Raw genomic sequence first — 20602 nt, forward strand, 5'->3', positions numbered from 1 at the left:
AAAGTTGAACCAGGCAGTTGTATAATGCTGTGGGTACTGGTAAACAGGATATGCAATTTTGTGCTAAGACCATCTAGTTAGTTATTTTTTAAAGTTATTTTTACTGATATCTTCTCCATTAGTTGTCTTTGGCCTGAAACAGCTTTTCTGCCGAATTAGCTCTTTCTTTTGTGTGCTGTGAATGTTTTGTTCCTTTTATTCTCTTACCAATGTACAGGCAGTTTTCTGAAATAACTTCTTCTCCTTTCTTAAATTTGAAAAGCAGGAGGAAATCCTTTAAGCTTTACAAAATTATAGCACTGTGGAGCTTACCCGTACAAGGATTTGAAATTCTGCAGTGGGAACTGTATGTTGGTTCAGTGATGTGAAATAATTAGAGAAACTGATTCTAATCTGAACACCGTCGGGGCTGCTGGTTATTGTGCTGTGCTTCCAGACATCTCAAGGGTCTCAAAATGCATAGGTGTGGGAAGAGTTATTGGATGAATGGTTGTGGGCTAAACATGATCTGGGGAAAAACAAGCGTGTTGTCCAGCTCTGAAAAAGAGCAATGTGGCACCGTAAGAGTATTTGATTTTCAGATTTAGCTGCAGGGTAGTCCTATGATGCCTCATTGGTCTGTTTATCTACAAGAGTTGGCCCAGCTAGTCTGGTGTGATGCATGCCTGCCTACCTCAGGCTGCATACAGCCGGTGCTTTTTTTTTTCATAAGGATAACTTTGCTGTTAAGGTATTCTTAAAACCTCTACATGTTTTAAAGCTTTTTAGCAGAGCAATCACATTTTTGAGACTTGCGTCCCAAGAGCAACCTTGTCTGTGTAACTTCTGCTTCCTTGAATAGCTTCCTTTCCTTTCAAGCAGCGAACAGTTGTCATCTACTTGAGCTTGTTCCTAAGTGGTGGTAAAATATATCCAAGCCTGTTGCCCTATATGAATTTTCTATAGCTTAGCTATTCCCACTGGCTTAAGGAGGTCAGATATTAGAATGTTAGTGGCTCCTGCAGCAAATTAATGAAAGCACATAGAATAAAAATAGCAAATAATTGCTGATTAACCAGAACACCAATATAGACTAAAGGTATCTGTGTAATGGTAAACAATATTTTGGTAGGTCAGACGAGTGCCAGGTTCCAGTGGTCACCTCCATAAAACAGAAGATGGGGACTGGGAATGGAGTGATGATGAAATGGATGAGAAGAGTGAGGAAGGCAAAGCTGCTATTTCTCAGGAAAAGGTACTTTCTGTTTGTGCCAAGACATTTATACTCTGTAAGATATTCTTTCTGTTAATTGTTAGTATTTCTGGATCTTTGTTGCATAAAGCTGCATAGCTCATATCTCACTGTGTTTGTTTTCCAGTCACGAAGACTGAAAGAGGAGGAGAACACAGAGGTAAAAATGTCTTTGTCAATTTTTTTTCTTCCAAGCGTTTGAGTGAAGGGATTTCTTTTTCATGTCTGCTGTTAAAAATGTGAATTGAGGTGCAAGTGTTGTTCTGCAGCCTTGTATAGCAGGTGCTTGTGAGGATAGAGCTGTATGCCATTGTGCCTGTAACAATGAACTTCAGCACACAGTGGATAAGATGGATAGGAATTTAAAAACCATGTTATGTTTGTGCCCAGGAGAATTAATGAAGATAGGTAGTTTGGTTGTTTTAAATGAATCTTCATAACTGGATCACACTAATTGCTGTCTGTCAGGGTAATGCAGGCTGCATTGGAGTAGCCAGAACATCTCCAAATAATTTTTTCTTCTTAGGATCTGTATCATGACATGTAGCTTATAATTAAAATATTTCCTTCCATACACATTAAAATAGTTCAGTACTGAAGCATATTAGATTTAATTCAGAAGAATAAAATACTATATAGAATTTCATGGCCCTGTGCCGAGTGTGGGAAGCATCACTGCTATAAACAATTGTTTAATAGGATTATGGCTTACAGACTAAATGGTCTTTAAAAATGTCTTTTCTTTGGGTGGGTGACCCTTGCCACTTCACCTGTAGTTTTAGATTCTCAGATTTTCGTTGGTGTCAGAGAAATCTTCTAAAAGCCTAGCAGCTTCCTGCTGGATTTGGTCCTGTTAGCTCCTCTGATGACCCCAGTCTCTCCATTGCAGACCTAATTTACACAGTTCTTCAGCATCTGAGCTACCTTATGTAAGTTGGGTACAAGGAAAGGCTTTTACCACACAGTCTTTCTGTCTTAGATGTTGAGAGTTCTACTGCTTGTGCCTCAGTTTATATAGGTAACTCATAATAAAAAAAGTTGCTTAATTTATGAAGGAGAAAAAAATCCTCTGCTTGAAGTCTTCTGTTGATTTTTATCTGAAATGCTCTAGAAGATGACTTGGAAGTAAGACTAGTGCATCTTGTCACTGTTGGTGTGTGCCTCTTGGGTCTTTGGGATGCACATTCCTATACAGTGACATAACATGTCTGTTGAAGATGCAGAAATAATATAGTATAAAGTATAAAGTAGCTTATGTGAATGCAAGGAATTTAATTGAAGCAGAAAAAATCCTTCTCTTATTTTAGTGATTGTGAAAAATAATTTTCCAAATATTCATTAATGTTTGCTGAAAACACAGAATATAAAATATGGATCTTGTGTAACTTTTTAATAGCTTTGATATGGAAAACTGTTGAAAAAAATGAAATGTCAAATGAAATTTGTGATGCAAGTCTTTATTTTGGGAGGGCTTTTGAACCCTTTGTAACCTCGGAACAGGCTGTTCTGTGAGTGGTGACAATATGCCAAGTTGGGTATGAAATCATAGTAGGGTAGAGGAGCCTGGTGCATTCTGTATGTAGAATACACTTTTGCTTGAGGCTTCATACAGATTTTAGTTGTGAGCTGGGGAGGATATTGCAGTGTGAGGGAGGAGTGGTAATGTGAAAGATATCAGTGTTCCTGATTTTTCTCTGTGAAAGACATCCTCTGAGCTGTGATACCTGCTATGATACGCTGCTAGTTCCTTGAATATGGGTAGATGTACGACTTCCTTAACAACCAAAACTGTTACACAAAATTAATGTGAGTAGCAGTTTGGAATTCTCTCTGTGTGCATATTATTTAATAGGTAATTGTTGCTTCGATGCAAGGTGGATTATAAGCTCTTACACTCAGTGCTCTAATGCAGGCCTTATTTATTACTTGTTTGTCTGTAATTGAAATATGGGAGTTTTACTGGTATCAGCTGTATTTTAGACTGTGTACTGAAAGTGTTTAAAGGGTTCCTGAGAGTTAGAGAATGTGTTAAATATTCTGTGCTAACTTCAGACTGTTAGCATGGAAAGTTTTTTGTGATTTTTTTTTTTCCCTTTGGCATCCTTTACAAGACTTTTTGCTTTTTTCTCTAATAGTCTCAGCCTGCTGTTAGTGAGGAATATAGTGAAGTTCCATGTGCGGTGAATCTTGTCTTAAGATTAAGGTAAGAGATCCTTCTATTTATTTAGCAGTATTATCTTGATTTCCGTCATTACTTTCATAATATTAACATAAAGTCAGTGTTGAAGTGCATAATCTCCCAGTATGACCAGTATGAATAGTGTTTCTGAGAGTAATAGCTCTCTTTTGTTTACTGAAATAGTATAAAATGAAAAGCAGAATATGAATGTGTCTTCAGGCAAAGTGTACCCTTCATTAAGTATTTTCTTTCTTTTTTTTTTCCTTATAATGTAGAATCACAGTGAGAAGTTTTTAATGAGTTTCTTTCACACTTCAGCAGTCAGCCTCTGACAGAAATAAACCATAGCTGTATTACAAGTTGCCTACTTAAAATGTTTTTCACTGGCAAGTTTGATCAGCCAGTATGGAGAAGTGATGGGCATTTTAGAAAATGGGTACAAATATGTTGTCGGACTTAAATTTTTACTTAGTTAAAATGAGTCAGATTACCTTTAATTAAAATCAGTTTCTAACTAAGATTTGAATTGCTTAGTTATACAGTCTAGTCCTTGGATAAAACTATTTTTTCATATGAAACTTTCATAGCTTTTTATGTGTATGATAGCTTTTTAATGTTTTTTCTTAAAAAACTTACTACCACTCACTTTAAGACTTGCTTACATCCAGTTTGTGTTGACAGGATATCTATAAGGGGTTATAAATTCCTAATTATTGCTATGGAGAAAAGTTAAATATTATTTATGCTAATAAAAAGCTAAGAAGTCAGAAATAATTAGAAAATTACAACCAGTATGTTAGAAACAAATAGCAGATTTATGCATAACAAATAGCTTTAAAACAGTAACATCAAAAATTGTCAGTGTCCTGGTTTCAAGTGTTAGTAGTCAGAAAAAAAACCAATTACACAGAATGAGTGCCAACTTTCAAAATCTGTTTTCTTCCCTTTTCTTTGACTACTTTTCTAGAGACAGCTGCAAAAAAATTGCGTGGCTGCCAAAGGTTATTTACAGAAGGGAGGATTAATGAATTTTATTGTGGGGATAGGGAAGACTTAGAGATTATTTGGGATCATTTTAGTTGTCCAATTTACATAACTGCCCAGTTATGCTATCAATATTCTTTTTCATCTTTCTGCTGACAGGTAGCTGAAACCATTTACAAACAGACCAATTTGTACTGGTATGTGGATGTACCAGCGAGGTGCTTTGGGTATTTATAAATTATCATGAAACCCAGAGAGTGATTAGCTTCTACTCAGTTATTTGCAGTGTTGGCATATTCAGAGGGCAGACATTTTAGACCTGCAAGTATAGTGAAACATCAGTGATTGTCCTTTCAGTTTTCTGCAGCTTTTAAGCCAGGAGTGAAGGAGGACTGATCCTGGGAGACTTGAGTTTCCATTTCCACAATGAACTTTTGTTCTTTTTAAGGATACTCTTTAATTCCCAGGTGGAAAAGATTCCCACTCCCTAGAAGCAAAGCTGTAGTAACTAGATTAATTTCTTTTGAACGTTTAGGTGATTATTGGTAGAGGGGGAAGAAACACGAATTTCAGTTTTAGGAATCAGAAACTTTCCTTTAAACAGAAAAAAATAGTCTTGAAAAGCAGATACACTCTGGAGCCTGTGAACACTGTTGGCAGTGTCTTGAAAAAAACAAAAATCTGATGTGTAATTTGTAGAGTTTGGTTAACTTAACTGTCCTGCTTTTGAGGGAGGAATGCTCTATGGTGCCAACCTCTGTCCAATGTAAGCTCTGGCTATGTCCTGTCTCAGTGGTAGGAGGTGGGCAGGGTTAGAAATCTTTGCACAGGCTTTGCTTCTGATGGCAGCCTGAGCATGTGAGTAGGGTCAGAGCTGGCACCTGAGCTCTGTGTGTGTGTTTGGGGGGAGGGTAGGGCTGTGGGCTGCACTAGGTACCGCACTTTTCTTTTGGTTGGCACTTTGCGAAGGGCTTATTTGACCATGAGGGCTACAAGCTCTCTCTGCTCAGCAGTGTAGATTCAGAGCTAGTATTCAGAATTTCTTTAAATGTAAAGGCAAGAGTTATTTTGCTTATGGAACATTCACCAAAGCTCAGGGCAGCCACTGTCTGACTATATATATTGTCTTTAGCAAGGTACCTTTGATAGCACTGTTGGAGTTGTACTTCCTCTTCACTGTTGACCCTCTGCACTGTTGAGACTTTGTCACGGAAGTTGATGCGAACATGTAGAGCTTTTTGGGCAGAAACAACTTAATATGAGGCTCATGAGTAGGGACCATAAGGTTTAAAGAGTAGTGCCTGGGGATTTGGGACATGGCAAAAGGTAGAGAGATGGGCAACCTTAAAAAGTAACAAGAGGTGGTGGGGGCTGGGCAGGAAGAAAGTGCTCCTCTGCTTTGCTCTTTTTTCCTCTTCTACAGTGAGGCTACTCTATGACAGCCCATCACATTTCAGATGATTGCTTTTTTTCCTAGCAGTATGTTCCAGAACAAGGTTAATAGTACCCATAAAAATTAAAAATTACTTGCACAAAGGAGGAATTCTGGCAGAAGAAACAATTACATTTAAGTAATTCTTCACCTGGATAGTCAGGTTCTGTTATTTTTTTTCCCAATCAGAGCAGGCTTGGACTCACTCAGTAATTCAGTGCTAAATTAACACCATCCTCTGTTACTGCAAATGCCTTGTTGTGGATCAGAAGCACAACTCACAGTCTGAAATAATCTTTAAAGAATCCCATGGTACTCTTTATACAAGTGGTGGTATTTAACTCCCTTACTCAAGTTGAAAACCATCCAGACTAACTGATTCATCTGTCCTTAACTTGTATTTAATACCTTTCTGTTTTCATAGTTTTCTCAGTGTGAACTAACTTGTTAAAAAATTCTCTACTGTCAGGGTTGCTTCATCAGCTGGAGACAGCAATTTCCAATTTATTTTCTATCTTTTGCACTATTGTGTCTTAGAGTACATTGCCCCAGAAGGGAAATTATCGGCAGTATGTTTTAGGTAATTCCATGCAAAGCTCTTGAAAGGCTCTAGTATTAAATGCTTAATACAGGCCATTAGTGTTTTAAAGCTCAAGCGTAGTTAAGAGACTGTCCTTGAATTTTGCAGTGAATTGAAAATACTGGTTCTCACTGGCTTGATCTAGTGCCACAGCATGTAACTCTGACCCAGACAGAGCGATTGTTACATTGAGGTGCTGATGCTTCTGTATCCTCAGCCTCAGGAGGAAGTGGTATTTGAGAGTAGGGAGGAATGAAATCTGTAATCCACATTTTTTCCGGTAAGGCTGTGCACACCGTGTGTCTTGGCAGCAGACCCTGGCAGGAGCTCTGCAAAGCGGAGCCGAAGGCAATTGTCTGTGATTTAGTCCTCCAACAAGACTGTTCACAGCACCAGGGAAAGGAAATGGGGAGGAATTACCACCCTTGATTTGAAGTTTCCAATCTAACCACCAAACTGTTGCCGTTACAGATTTAGGAAAGTCAGTATTAGAGGATTTGACTACTTGGATTAATAACAGAGATATTTCATGTTAAAGTAGGAGACTTATTAATGGTTAATAGTTAAGAATTACAAATTATCTGAAGCAATCTAAGATGGTTAAATTAACTCTTGTGACAGGAAGATAATTTATTGACAGTAATTTGGAATGTCCCAGGATCTAATTTAATACAGTTCCTGCACACTAGATGAATTAAGCCTATGGAAGAATAAAAGGGGAAAATGGAAATGTTTTACTGGCAAATGGAATATTTCTGGTTTTGCTTATTTTAAATGAAGTGTAGAGAAAATGCTAAGGCAGAATTGCCTGTAATGTCACTCTGTTATTTACATACAAATGTTTGTGTGTGTATTTCATAGAAAACATTTCTTCTGCTAATGTAGCTGGAAACTGTGTGGCATTTGATGAGAAATACACCTTCTGGGGATCTGGGCACACACAAGTCCAAGGAGTAGCTGGTAGCAGGTGGTTGCCTGTTCAGCACTGCAGCAGGGGAGTTGTTAGGACTTGAGTCAAATGTGATTTCCTGTGTGTACCAGAACACAGATGATGAGGTATTGCTCACTAGTCTGAGCAGGAGCTCAAGTGCTGATCTTCCTGCTTTTGTACTGGCCTGTTTTTTTGACCTCTTTGTTACAAAATTAATTACGTGTAAATCATAGGAAAAATGTACTTGGCTGGAGGTACCTATTAGAGCTTAAGTTTGTACGTAAGTTTGAGGCTTGCATTTATAGGAGTAAACCTTTAAAAACTATAAACAAGCTAACCCCAAAATCTGTTCTGGCTAGGAGCAGGATGAGTTTGATAATTGGCTTAGTACCATAAGTCAAAGTTCTCAATGAATTTTTTTATTATTATTACTATTTTTTTATCCTTCTAGTTTTGTTTTCTTAAGCAAAAACTTCCATCATTTCAGTCTCTTTTGTAAGAAGTGGGGCTGGTGTGTATCTTTCACCAAGAATAGGTATTTCTCAACATTTTTGCTATTATAGTGGCTTCTTTTATCAAGTATATTTAATGACAAAATCCACAAACAAACTCCCAGCTGTGGAGTAGATTTACTGCTGTAAAGTAACAAAACTTCTCTGTAGTCTGGGAATTGATCCATTAAAAAACATCATGAACAAAACCATTTGTAGGATTCTTGAAATAAATATACCTGTAATTACAGTATTGAGCTTTATTTTGCCATCACCTCTAAGGGTTTGTCCTGGGAATCAGGGAGGTGTGGGATGTGGCTACTGAACTGAATTTTATTTTCACAGCATGGAGATTTCATTTAAATAGCCTGTATAACCATGATTAAATCATGACTGAAATCAATAAGCCAGAACCCTTGATTAAACTATTGATTCTAATCCTGCCTTTTCTTTTTACATCTATTATTTCCTTCAAAGCTTGCTTTTTAAAAATGATAAATTATGTATTTATTATTCACTACTTAAGCATGTTTTTATGCCTTGCTGTATTTTTATTGAAAATAAAGTAAAATTTGAAAAACTTATTTTAATTATGACCTAGATTATCCTGTATGCAATTGCTATACCATCACTTCTTTAATAAAGAAATGGTATATTTGTTTATCAAAACAATTCTTGTATGTAAAATTTATAATTATTGAGCTAAGGAATCAATATATTTTTTTTGCTTATTAAATTTAGGTTATGAAGATTTGCATGTCTAAATAATTAGATGAAAAGGAATTAGGCTTTTAACCTGCACAGCTGTGGTTGTAAATTATGCAGGAATTGCATTTGGGGATGTTGCTGATACTGAAATTTTAAAATGGCTAGAGCTTTTTTATTCCATTCTGAAATTTTATTGTACTATGTACAAAAGAAAAAAAAAAGGAGGAGAAACAAAAAATAACAATGAAGCCTAAGTACCACCCCCGACCTTCTTTATGTTAAAGGAAACAATTTAAAGCTTGAATTGACCTCAGTATTAAAAGTAATTTTATTTGTATTATTAATGGCATGTACATTACTTGTCGACTGTAATAGGGTTTGCATTTTGATAATTCAAAATTCCATTCTAATTAGACATTTTTCTAATACTTTTTAAAACACTTCTTTTACCTTGAGAGACCACACTCTTCCTTTAGCGGGGGGGGATTCCGGGTTCCGAGTGCAGGGGAGCCGGCTGGAGTCACGATACGAACACGGATATGATTTGAGCATCGTGCTCCCTTTATTGTTTACTTACACTCACTTATATCTACTTTACAAAGCTTCACGCCCTATTCCCACGGGACAGCCTCTAAGCAGCGGGGGAGCCGACCAGCGTGTAGCTTTTCCCAAGGCTGTTCAAGGCTGCCTGCAGCCAGGTGTCTTTCTGGCCTATCTGCAGCCTGAGGCCCCTTCAGGGGTGCTTCTGCAGCAGCCCTGGGGTGCCCAGACTGTCCTGGGGTATCATATGCCCCTGTTCCACGAGGAATCCCTCTACATCTTCCATCTTCATCCATCTGCTCTAGAGATGCCTGTGAATGTGGTGCTGTACATTGGGCAGGGCTGGAACCATTTGAAACAATTTTTTCTGTTCCCACTTAGTGGTGTGGTTCTCTATCTTTCCACTGGTAGGCGTGTTCTGGGACTGTACTGGGTCGCTGTAAAGCAGCCAGGTTTTGGTTGGTTTGTTTGTGACTTCTGATAGTTTTGAGGGGAAGGCAAAATTTTAACTGAACTCATTTTATTTATTCTGTTTTGCCCCACAAGGCATTTGTCACTGCTCCTCTAGTGTGTCCAGTGGACGGCCACAGGAGGTGCACTGGGATACAGGCGTGACAAGGATTTAACATAGGAGCAGGCTTTGCTGGCGAAGCTGATTTGCTGGAAAGATCAAGTTTGGCAGGATAACCAGATGAAACCTTTGAAGATTTTACAACAAAGCTTAGACTTCTTTCCATGCCTCCCACTCTTTTTGATAAGCTAGTCAGGATCCATGACTTTTAGATGGATGATATGCAGGTTGTTATCATTTTTATGGTGGCTCAGATGTCCTTCTGGTTTACCTACAAGTCTCCTTTGGTTCTGATGGTAATATACTGATAGGTCATCAGGACTGTAAAAGTCTGAGCCAGTGGCATTAAAAGGATGCACCCATCCAGGGAGTTTCTGATTCAACATGTATAAAATTTTCTTCGATTTGGATAAAGTAAAAAGTTTCTCTGTGCCTTCCCCTCAAAGCCTGTTTTGTGCACTGGGGACTTAAAAGGTTCTATATAAAAACTCCATATACCTGTAGAACTTGTTGTAAGTCTTTTGTCTTGTTTTCATAAATAAAATCACTTTTGTAGGGCTCTATTCTGAAACACCCTCAGCCTCCTGGCAATGATTGGCCTTTCACGCTTTCTGATTTAAGGAACTGAAATTTTGCTTCAAGCATTGTGGCTATTTTTCAGCGCTTTACTTGAAGAATTTTTCACTGGAATAACAGGTTATAATCCCTCTTCTTGTGCACCAGGCATGCAGGGGCATACAAAGCAAAGCTTTGCGTGCTTAATCTCTGAGTTGCTCTGGTATTTCTTATCAGTCAGGCAGATGGTGTACCACTTCAGCCATGCAGCTAATACAGGTTTGACTTCCTTAAACTGTGCACTGATCAATAATATTTGGTACCAAGAAATACAGAGATCTTTCAGAGATACACTCGGAGTGGATAAGTTAAATTATAGGCAAATCCAGAAAGGCAACTATAACCACAATGCGCTGTAATGTTTAACAAAGTGATCAAATCATGTGCATGTTGTCCTCTCCGTTATGAAATTCTCTCTCAGAATACTTCCAGCTGATTATTTTTTAACATTACTGATGTTATCTGTACTTAATTCCAGTTCTTTCTAGGGAAAAGACTGTTTTAGATCACTTCTGGTTTCTACCAAGCATTGAGATTTTACCACATTAATAAATTCTAAGTATAACTGTGTACTGCCCTTCCTTGTATTTCAAGTACTTGTTAAAAACTGATGCTTTTCAGAAGTGAAATCTTTACCACTGCTCTTAAAAAAACTTCTGTGCTACTTCAGGAATAATTTCAGAGGAAAAAACTTATGATCAATAATGCCATCTCTGCTGCAAAAAATCTTGATAGCTCTTCCCCAAAGTTATTCCCACCTGCTGATGTATGAGAGCATGTAGGAAGTGTGAACCTCAAAAAAGATGATGCAAGTGAATACTGCTTTTCACTGTCTGTGCAGTGAAATGAGTCACTGATAACTGAGGCAAAAAATATTGTTTCAGAATTTGCTGCTTGACTTAGCTGGAAACGAACATAGCAAGTCAAAAAATTGAAGGGCTTTTAATGTTCTGATTTAGCCTCTGGCATCAGCAACTGCAGAAAAAGAGAAGAAGCATATTTGGATATAGATATATCTAAAATGTCTCTAGTTCTAACACTTCTTTGTCATGATATGTAGACTTGGGGCTGTAAACCAGTGGATTGAGAGAAAGGACTTACGTATGTCACTTTTAAAATGTTAAACATAGTTTTGCAGACTTGTGCATATCAGTTCTCTTGTGTTTCTTCTGTCACACATTTTCTTAGTTTCAGTTTCCTATCCCCATCCATTTCTACTAGACTGAAAGCACCCTAGTTTCTTTTGAGCCTTAAGCAATTTGGACCTATTAGCTATGGATAGAAGTGCTGTAAGGACCTTTCCTGAGGGAGGAGCTGTCAGCTGCCTTGGACAGTGTTCCTGGCTGATCTGATTGTGACCCTAACAATTCCCTTGGTGGCTGATTTTTTAATGTACACTTGCCTTTTCTGTGTGGTAAGTGCCATACAGATAGTAAATCTTTAACAGGTAGCTGCTATCTCATTCCAGCAGCTTAACAGCCAAATGACAGTGTTTCATTTTGACACTGGCTGTTTTCCACTCTTGAAAGCATCATATGGCTGTGCTTTGCTGTTAGTGTTGCTGTTACCTCTTGATGTGTACTGGTTAACAAGTGTTTGCATCATCTCAGGGATCTGCTTTTTAGCCAAGATCATGTGATGACTAAATAGTAGTCATCAAGGCAATTGACAAGAAAGCATTTAATCATGTGAGCATTTTTTTGTGTATTTAGCTGCTGAGTCCTATACCTTGATCTTGAAACATCGTATACTAAACATATTTCCTTCTTCCAGTAATATATATAAAGGGGGCTAGGTTGTAAACTCATGCATGGAGTTTTTCTAGAAATTTTTTTATTTACCACTGAAGTAAATGGTAAGGTTTTAATGGACTTCAAATAACTGTTTATTTTGGGACCACATTTTATTAATACAGAGGGAGATTTTAGTCCCATTCTTCTTGGTGGCAATCTGGAAGTAGAAGAGAATTCAAACATCTCTTTTGCTCTTACCAAAAGTTAGCAGCGATGCCTTTTCATTTAATTTAGAATTGACCTGAAGTAATTAAAAGTAAGTTGAGAAGAACCATCTCCACAGTGCTGAACAGGCATGATCTGCTCTTGATAGTATGGTAATTTGTAATGGAGAAGCCTGGATATTGATTAGTAAATGACAACTGAGCATGAAAGTGTTAGAAAGAAAGGGGTTTACATAAGCATGTGGCGAATCCTCAGGAGGCTAATGCTTCTTTACAAATGCTCTGTTCTGTTGTGTTTATATGATCTCACAGGAGCCTTCAAGTTCTGATTCACAAAATTACATTAATAAACAGACTTCCTCTTATTCCTCCTTTGGTTCATCTGTGTGCATAGTACCATGACTTCAGAAGTCAAGGAAAAAAAAAAGGAGGCAGGGGCAGGAAAGAAGTGAGCTGTGATTTCTGTTGAGGTAGGAGAGGATTCTCACTTGCTCTGTCCTAGATCAATAGCTAAATTCCCACAGCTGAAGCATAAGAAAATTGTAAGGCAGGGAGCATAAATGTATAGAAAAATGAAACCTGGTTAAACCTTGAATATGGGGTGAATGGATATGTTTACTTTCTAAAATTTTATTCCCTCATTCTCTTTATAATATTGAAAATAAAGTGTCAGTTTGTATTTCACTGTTGTGAGTCTATTAACTATGTTCTGTAAATAAAGTTGAAATAAAGTTTTAATTAATCAAAACCGAGATAAGAAACAGATACTACAGATGATCAGTACAGGTATTTAATACTTAAAATTCTGCTTTTAATAAAAAATACAACACTTGTGAAATAAGCTAACACTATGAAAACAAGGCTACATGGGGAACTGTGTTTATCTTGTGCTTTCTGCCTTAAGCAAGTGGAAGGAAAAAATGGGTGACAAGTTATTGAGAGAAGGCAGATGACCTTTTGAATTTGAGTGACATTTGGTGAGGCCAAATAACATTTGTCTCTCCAGCATTTTTTCCAGCAAGAAAAAAAATGTGAGTAAAATTTTTTTTAAACAAACCTGCAAGCCCCAGTCTTCTGCACTTTCCCCCCCTCAATTATTTTTCTTTTGTTGTATGCACGAAGATCTTGCCCCAGAGATGTAGATGAAAATTGGATGAGTACAGCTCTAGGATGTACAACCCACCTATAACTCTGATTATTCCACTTCATGTTGATGTGAACTTCTGCTTTCTCTGCAGTCTGAATAAACAAGTAATGTGAATTTTTCTGTGGTTTTAATTACAACAACAACTGCAGTGAGATAGTGCAAATGCCAGACTGCTTGCCCTTGCTCCTTAGGCTATGCTGCCCTGTTTTTTCCATTCTAACTTAGTTTGCTTCCATGGTAGTTTCAATGCAACTCAAATTTTAGATGGTAGGAGCATCTGTGGGGCTGAAATTTTATGTAAGTGAGATAATTGTGATGTGTGTGTGTGTTTTGTTAAAGCACACTGACTTAGACTTGGCCAGTGTCATTAGCCCCTGGTGGTGGGGAAAATTCTGTCCTGGTGGGAATGGGACTTATTAGGAGTATGAGGAGGGGAAAGGCTGACTGATAAAAGGTGCCATGTGGCACCACTGTTACGGTGCTTTTCATAATAAAGTCCTACTGTTTTGGTTAAAGATGAGCTTATTTCTGGTTCTAGAAAAGAATACATATTCTGCATTCTGCTGTTGTCTCTTCCACTAATGAGTCAGCTGTGGTGGTTAACATTCTGTCAGTACCTGTATTCCTGGACAATTAGCTCCGTACATCAGTCTTTGGAAACCACGTGATGACTGAGTAGCTGAAGTCTGAAAATGAGGCAAGCAATTCAGAGACAAAAAGTGTTCTTACACACATGCACTTCTTTTGGTTTACCTTGTCTGAGAATATTTTTCTTATATTGGGAAGGAACAATGTACAGTTACTTAGCTATGGTAGGATGCATCTCGTCCAGGAGTACAGACTGTCCCTGAGGGCTGTGTGGAAGATGCTGAAGCTTGTGTGAAATTGTCATGGGTTAGCCAAGCATAGTCCTGTAAGTGATGTTCTTGGAAAGGGGTGCTTACAGCTCCTCTGTGACCTGACAGAACCTATCAGCTGGCCAGTTTGAATACGGACAATTCTTTAAGCCACTTAAAGTTGTGACCACCTCTGTGATACACACTTAAGAATAGAAACCCTGAGGCAGAGGGTCTGTCTCATTTCCAGTGCTGGGACAGGTGGCTGCAGGCCCCATGCAGGGGCCAGCGGGCCCAGCCCAGGCCCTGCTCGGGCCAGGCCAGGCCAGGCCACGGCCATCCTGGAGCCGATGGGCCCTGTTCCACCCGCGGAACCCCCCCACAGCCCTGCTGTGGGCAGATGGGCAGCTCCCCCTCTCCAGTGCGGCCAAGATTCTGCTGCTGTCTGGCAGAGGTCATGTGACCAACAGTGATAAACAAAATTCCAGCTGCAAGGCCGAGGTGAGATTAACCCTTTTAGTGCTGTGAAGAGCTGAAAACCTGAGGGAGGAGAAAGAGGAGATGCTTAAAGCTATGATGAGAAGCTTTAACAGGGAGAGGTGGAAGCGATGAGGACTTTTGCTCCAAATGGGAAAGGAGAAAACCTCAGTTCTTAGAGATTAAATGTTCCCAGAGCTGGGTAAAGAGAACTTTTATTTCTGAACGGCTCAACGTTAAAATTGTACCCCAAAAAACTTCGAGTGGACCCTCAAAAGCAGTTGTGGGAAAAGCTGCAAGTCGGGGGGGGAAGGGACTCACATGCGAGCAGAGAACCAACCCAGGCGGCTGTCTCGTTGTGATAATGTTTTCATAGCATGGACAAGAGAGACTCCTCTTCCTAAATGGATTGAACAAGGTTATTATGGAAGTGGTAAACAGACTGAACATCTCAAGGGTTGTCTTTTTAAATTTTCAGTGGGAGAAGGGAGAAAGGTGGGGGGAGGAGAAAAGTTCTGAAGGTGTGGTACGATTTTTTTTTTCTTTTAAGTCTGTTAATAAACTTCTTTATATTCTTTCAAGTTTGGTGCCTGCTTTGCGTTTCTCCTAATTCTTATCTCACGGAAGATAAGCAGTAATGAGTATTTTGGGCCAAACCACTACACTAAATAAGTACACTAAATAAGTCACCCCAAGACAGAAATAGAAGCTGATGTTTTAGATAACTCTGCATAAGAAATGGTGGATAAATTTGTGAGGGTAAAAAAGGTAATAAAAAAAAATGGAAATCTACTGCCTGATACATAATCAAAGTATGCCAGCATGATTTAGTCCTAAAGTTTAATTCCAAGATATCTCATTTTCTTGAATTGCACTTACATGACGGACATTCTGCTTTTAAGGACAAAAGAAATAATGACATTTAACGGCTCTAATTTACAGTTGTATCATTACACAAACAATTTTCTCTTTTAATTCAACAACACAGATCTTTTGTCAGTCATGTGGAACACAGATAATTGACTGTAGCAGGAATTATGCTATCATTAGGTAATTATTTGAAGGCTTCATTTTTAAGTGTGAATGCCTGGAATCTCTTTCATGTCTTATGATTTTGTCAGTACAACCATGTCAATCTGAACAGCTGCATAATTTGTTTATTCTCCAATCCTGATTTTGGTAAATATTAGCATTGTTTTGCAAATAACTTCCTTCAAAACAAATATCTTCCTCTTACATCCTAATGATAGGATTGCCAAAGTTTGTAGGTGGGGGGCTAAGCGGGTGGCCCTCGTGCTTTTTCGAGTTCCTTGAGGAAGCATTATTCCCTTGAAAATCAGACCTAGCAGTCTTGGTGTGCACATCAAGTGGTCCTGATGTAAACAAAATAATTATGAAGAGTTGCAGAACATGCTTTCACAAAGTGAGAAGTTCTAGATTCTGAAATTACTTTGCCAGAAAGATGGCTGCCAGAATGTCTTAGCATGGTGTGCTTTGGTGTCATCCTTACTCAAACATTTGGAATTCTTCCCTTTGGAGGTGAGTGCATAATGAAAAGCAACTTTCAGTGTAATAAAATGCACAAAAGTACTTAAAATTTACTACTTCTAAAAAGAGATGAGGGATGGGCTGGTTTTATCCATGATAATCAAGGTATATTAGTCTGTAATGGCACGGAGCTAGAAGCACATAAGAGGTATTATAAGAAATGGTGAAGAGGTCTGAGTTGGCATTTTAAAATAGAAATAACTTCTTCACAAACGCATTTGAGAAAATAGGAACCATTAAGAAATGATGAAGAAGATAAAATTATTAATCGCAAAGATACTAAGTGCCTTTCTTCCAATCCTATTTCTAGATAGCAGAAATAAAGTTTGTGTGCTGCTGCATGATAAGAGTGTAATGGATGTAAGTAAAAAAAAAAAGGAACAAATGAAACGCTGCTTGGAAACTCTGTTTACAAATAAATCAACAAATCCAAACGGTTGTCACCAAGGGAACTAGCAAACTAATTTGCAGCTACAGTGACATTAACTAGAACCAGAAAAGTGTCTAAAGGCTGGAAAAGAGCATGAGGAGCTTTTAGGGGAGAACTCAAGTGCATCTTCTATTTGGTGGATTATATAATGGGATACATAATTTATGGAAATCAATAAATGTCTGGAAGGTAATGGAATAAGAAGCAAAAGCACTTACAGGCTTCTAGCAAATTAATCTTGCCAAACTGCCATTGTTTTGCTTTCCTGAATAGTTGTATACCATTATAGAGAAAGCAGCAGTATCCTAAGTTCAAAATAGTTCAGTGTAACAATTCTCAATAGCAAAGTTGGATTGCTGAATACATATCAAACTTTATTGAATTTCACCTTGACTAAAATAAACTGATTTGACTTCTTAACTTTTTATTTGGGATAGTTTGGAATTTGGAGACAAAGTAACACACACCCCGTGTGCAGCCAGCTGGAGGAAAGAGTGTATCAGGAGCAGCTCATCTTTCATAGAGCTGTGAAAAGCTGGTAATTTTCATAAGAGTTCGTAATTACTTAGTGCCTTTTTATATGGTAGATGTTCTACTTATGGGAGGTCTGTGGAAAGATATCATTGGGGAACCTAATGTATTAGGTTTCTTGGTCACAGAATCAGAATGGTTTGGGTTGGAAGGGACCTTAAAGATCATCTGGGTCTTACTTTGTTTACCTCTGCAAAGGTGCGAAAGTTTTTATTTGCTTGATTTGTTTCTTCCAAAGCGTGTGCCGGAAATGAATATTTGAGTTTCATCTCACATTCAGTCAGGACATTTCTTATTTAAGAATAATGCTACATTTCTGTGCATTTTCCCTTTTTTCTTGGAAAACAAGTTTTTGTCAAAAGGGAACTTGGAGATGGGTCTTAAGTTGATTTTTTTTTTAATATTATTCTTTTTTGTTGTTATTATTTGTTTTAACAGAAAGCTATCCATGTTTTTCTAGGACAGAGAGAAAGGGGGAAAGACTGAGGTTCATACTAATTCTCTGTTGAGCAAAAATAGACAGTGCAATATTCCATGTAATGGCAGCAGACTTCTACAGCAGAAGTAAATGAGCCTTGTAAATCTGTACCTGGCTAGCTTCATTATTTGCAGCTTTGTGTTAGTGATCTTAAATTCCTATAGTTCTTTACTTAGAGTAGAATTTTGGGAACCCAAAACTCCTTCAGCTTTGAAGCATTTAGTAGATTCAGTGAGTGAGTACTTTTCATTTAAAGCACTGCATGTGGCATACTCATTTTTCAGGGTTTGCTATCTTGCTGTTGTCTGTGTTGCCAATCATTTTGGGTTTTGTGTTTCTGCATGTTGCTGCTTTTGGCTCTGTAATATTCTTAGAAGTACTTAGCAAGCAATAACAGCTGTAAGTCACAGCTGAATATGCCTGCCTATTGGATTTAGTTTTCCCACAGCAAGACTTCATGGCCTGGTATGCTGAAATATGAGCTTGCATACAGTTTCCTTGCTGAGAAGAAGAATAATGAACTGCAAAATTCTGTTGCTATTAGCATTTCAAGTGGATTGAGCTATTCATTAGAAAAAGAGCAGGCTAAGGCAATTAGGTTCCTCCCTGTGCTCAGTTGACTTGCCATTTCCAAAAATGAGATGGACGTCTGTTTTGCAGAGGCTAATGCTTTGTTGATGGTAGAAATTATTAACTAAACCTGAAGCTGTAAACATGCGAGGAATGGAGGCTTGGGGCACAGTATGAGGCTGTAAAGGAATTCTTTAATATTGGTATTAACTCCCTTATGACTGTGTCACACACTGAACTGGTTAAAACACTCTTTGTGGCAACCAGGAAGACAGGAAACCTTGGGATTTAACATTTTACTGTTCATTTTATGTGTAGGTAGAACCGCACTGATGAGACAAGGGTGGTCAGTTGAAAGAATTTACTCATTTTGAAATGGTTTTATAAACACTTGATGCCTTAGGTTTTAACTTTCGTATTTTTCAAATCCTGTACTGCCTAGTGTGTAACTCTGAAGTTCCTTGTTGCCTGTTAATTTCTGCTCTCTCGTGCTGGTTACACATAACAAAGCCTCTCCAGGCCTCCTCTCCGAGGACACTCAGACCATCCTAGGCCCCAAAAGTACAAACCAAAAGCCTCTAAAAGGGGGGGCAAGCTTGGGGAAATTACATCATTAATTGAAGCTTTACTTGGAGAATTAACCCTGCTATGCAAATGAACCAAACATAAAAGTGTGAAGAACTCATGACCTGCGGTCCATCTTGGGGTCCATCCTGGCAGTAGCCTCTGGACTCCCCAGGGTGAACCTTTGAAGGCCCTTCAAATAAATACCTGCCTTTATTCCCTTATTTTTGTCTAGTCTCTGATTTTAGGTGGCCACTTCAGGCATCAACTGTGCATGACCGCTGCTTTTCAGCAGCTAACATTTGCTGGATACTTTGTCTCTTAAACATCTTTGTATATAAATGTTAGCTCAGATAGGGAGCTTTAAGTCCAAGTGAATCTTCTGTTGCTCTTGGAGGAAAAGGTACACATGACTCAAACTGTGTTGAACTATTAGAGTCAATAGGCAGAGTGTCTTTTGAAGATGAAACTATCAGAGGACTTAATTTTTTCCTTTATGTTAACGTATGCATTTTCAACTCAAGCATATTTTTCTGCTAGTTTCCCCAAAATACTGCCATGAAAATGCAGTGCAGTCTTTCCAGTCTGGGTGCTTTGGGAGAGCAGTATTTTCAAGGAAATACGCGCTACAAAAATGTGGTTTTCAATGCCAGATGTATTCTTTGGATGTAGGAACTGAATAGTTGTTCTGTTCTTCATTACATTTTAATGTATGCACTGACTGTTTTTCAGGAACTCCAGGAAAGAACTTAATGACATACGGTTTGAGTTTACTCCAGGCAGAGGTAAGGCTCCTGTAACTGAATTATTCTCTTACTGCTTAAAAAGGTATTTCAGAAATGGATTACTGCTTATGGTTAATGCAGGCTGCCTCTCTGGAATGTTTCCTACTGTGCAGAGCTTTATATTGAACCTCAGTGGAGTAAGAATTGCAAATGCATGTAAATTCTAGTGACAAGGTTGCATAATACGTACATTAGAAGACTTTATTCACAGTATACTTTTATCAATTTCATGTCTTATTGAAATGATCTATATGGTATATAAGATCTTGCCTAGAAATATTTCCATTTTCACATTTGGAAAACATCGTAGGAAATAGAATACAGTAGCCATAAAGGTGTGTGTGGTGATGGTGGTAATATTTTAGTTGCTTTCCCTTTTATAATAAAAGAAGGTCTATTAACGAATATAAAATGCACACCATTTCTCAAATGCTGTCTTCAACTGAAAGTTGAGCTGTATCTCTAGCTTTAGTATTATCACCAGAAAGAAATTCTGGTACTGAAATTTTAAACTCTACTGCATACTTGTAGAACTGTAGGCTTTCCAGTGCTAAGAGTTGTAAGGACTTGTACAGTTGCCTTTGTTTGAAGAAAACCAAGTATTACTGGGATAAAATGCACAGAAGGCTAATATTTTGAGTAATAAGCTATCGTCCTTGGTAAATTGCAGCCCTTTGAACTATGAACCTATTTCATATTCTTTAGAAGTCAGTATTCACTTTATTTAGAATAGTCTTCAAAGAGCTTTCACCTAAAAATAAATCCAGATTGGAAGAGGTATTTCTTTCACAGTAAATCATAGTATCTTTGATGTACAGTAGTTCTGTGCATGGATATATTCTGTGTCATCTACCTGCCCTTCTCGTTGATTTTGGCAATGAGTAATAACAAAAGAGGCCTGTTACTTAACTGGGAGCAGAACATCTTGGTTTGCCAAAAGAGTTGGTTGGGAAGCAGTTACATAAGCCATTTGAGTATTCTTACTTGCTCAAACAATAAGAGGATGTACCAGGACTG

General features: G+C 38.1%; 1 protein-coding gene across 3 annotated transcripts in view; it reads left to right on the top strand.

The window, feature by feature from the left end:
- The window catches only part of STK39 (serine/threonine kinase 39), a 73029-nt gene that overhangs the window by 32995 nt on the left and 19432 nt on the right, over positions 1 to 20602 (top strand). For all 3 annotated transcript variants that reach the window (XM_017735768.1, XM_017735769.1, XM_017735770.1), the window contains exons 11-14: positions 1112 to 1234; positions 1359 to 1391; positions 3367 to 3434; positions 19533 to 19585. In XM_017735768.1, the coding sequence (XP_017591257.1) occupies positions 1112 to 1234; positions 1359 to 1391; positions 3367 to 3434; positions 19533 to 19585 (277 nt within the window). The remainder of the gene's footprint in view (positions 1 to 1111; positions 1235 to 1358; positions 1392 to 3366; positions 3435 to 19532; positions 19586 to 20602) is intronic.

This window comes from Corvus brachyrhynchos, unplaced genomic scaffold, assembly GCF_000691975.1.
Source record: "Corvus brachyrhynchos isolate BGI_N302 unplaced genomic scaffold, ASM69197v1 scaffold255, whole genome shotgun sequence".
NCBI classification, from domain to species: domain Eukaryota; kingdom Metazoa; phylum Chordata; class Aves; order Passeriformes; family Corvidae; genus Corvus; species Corvus brachyrhynchos.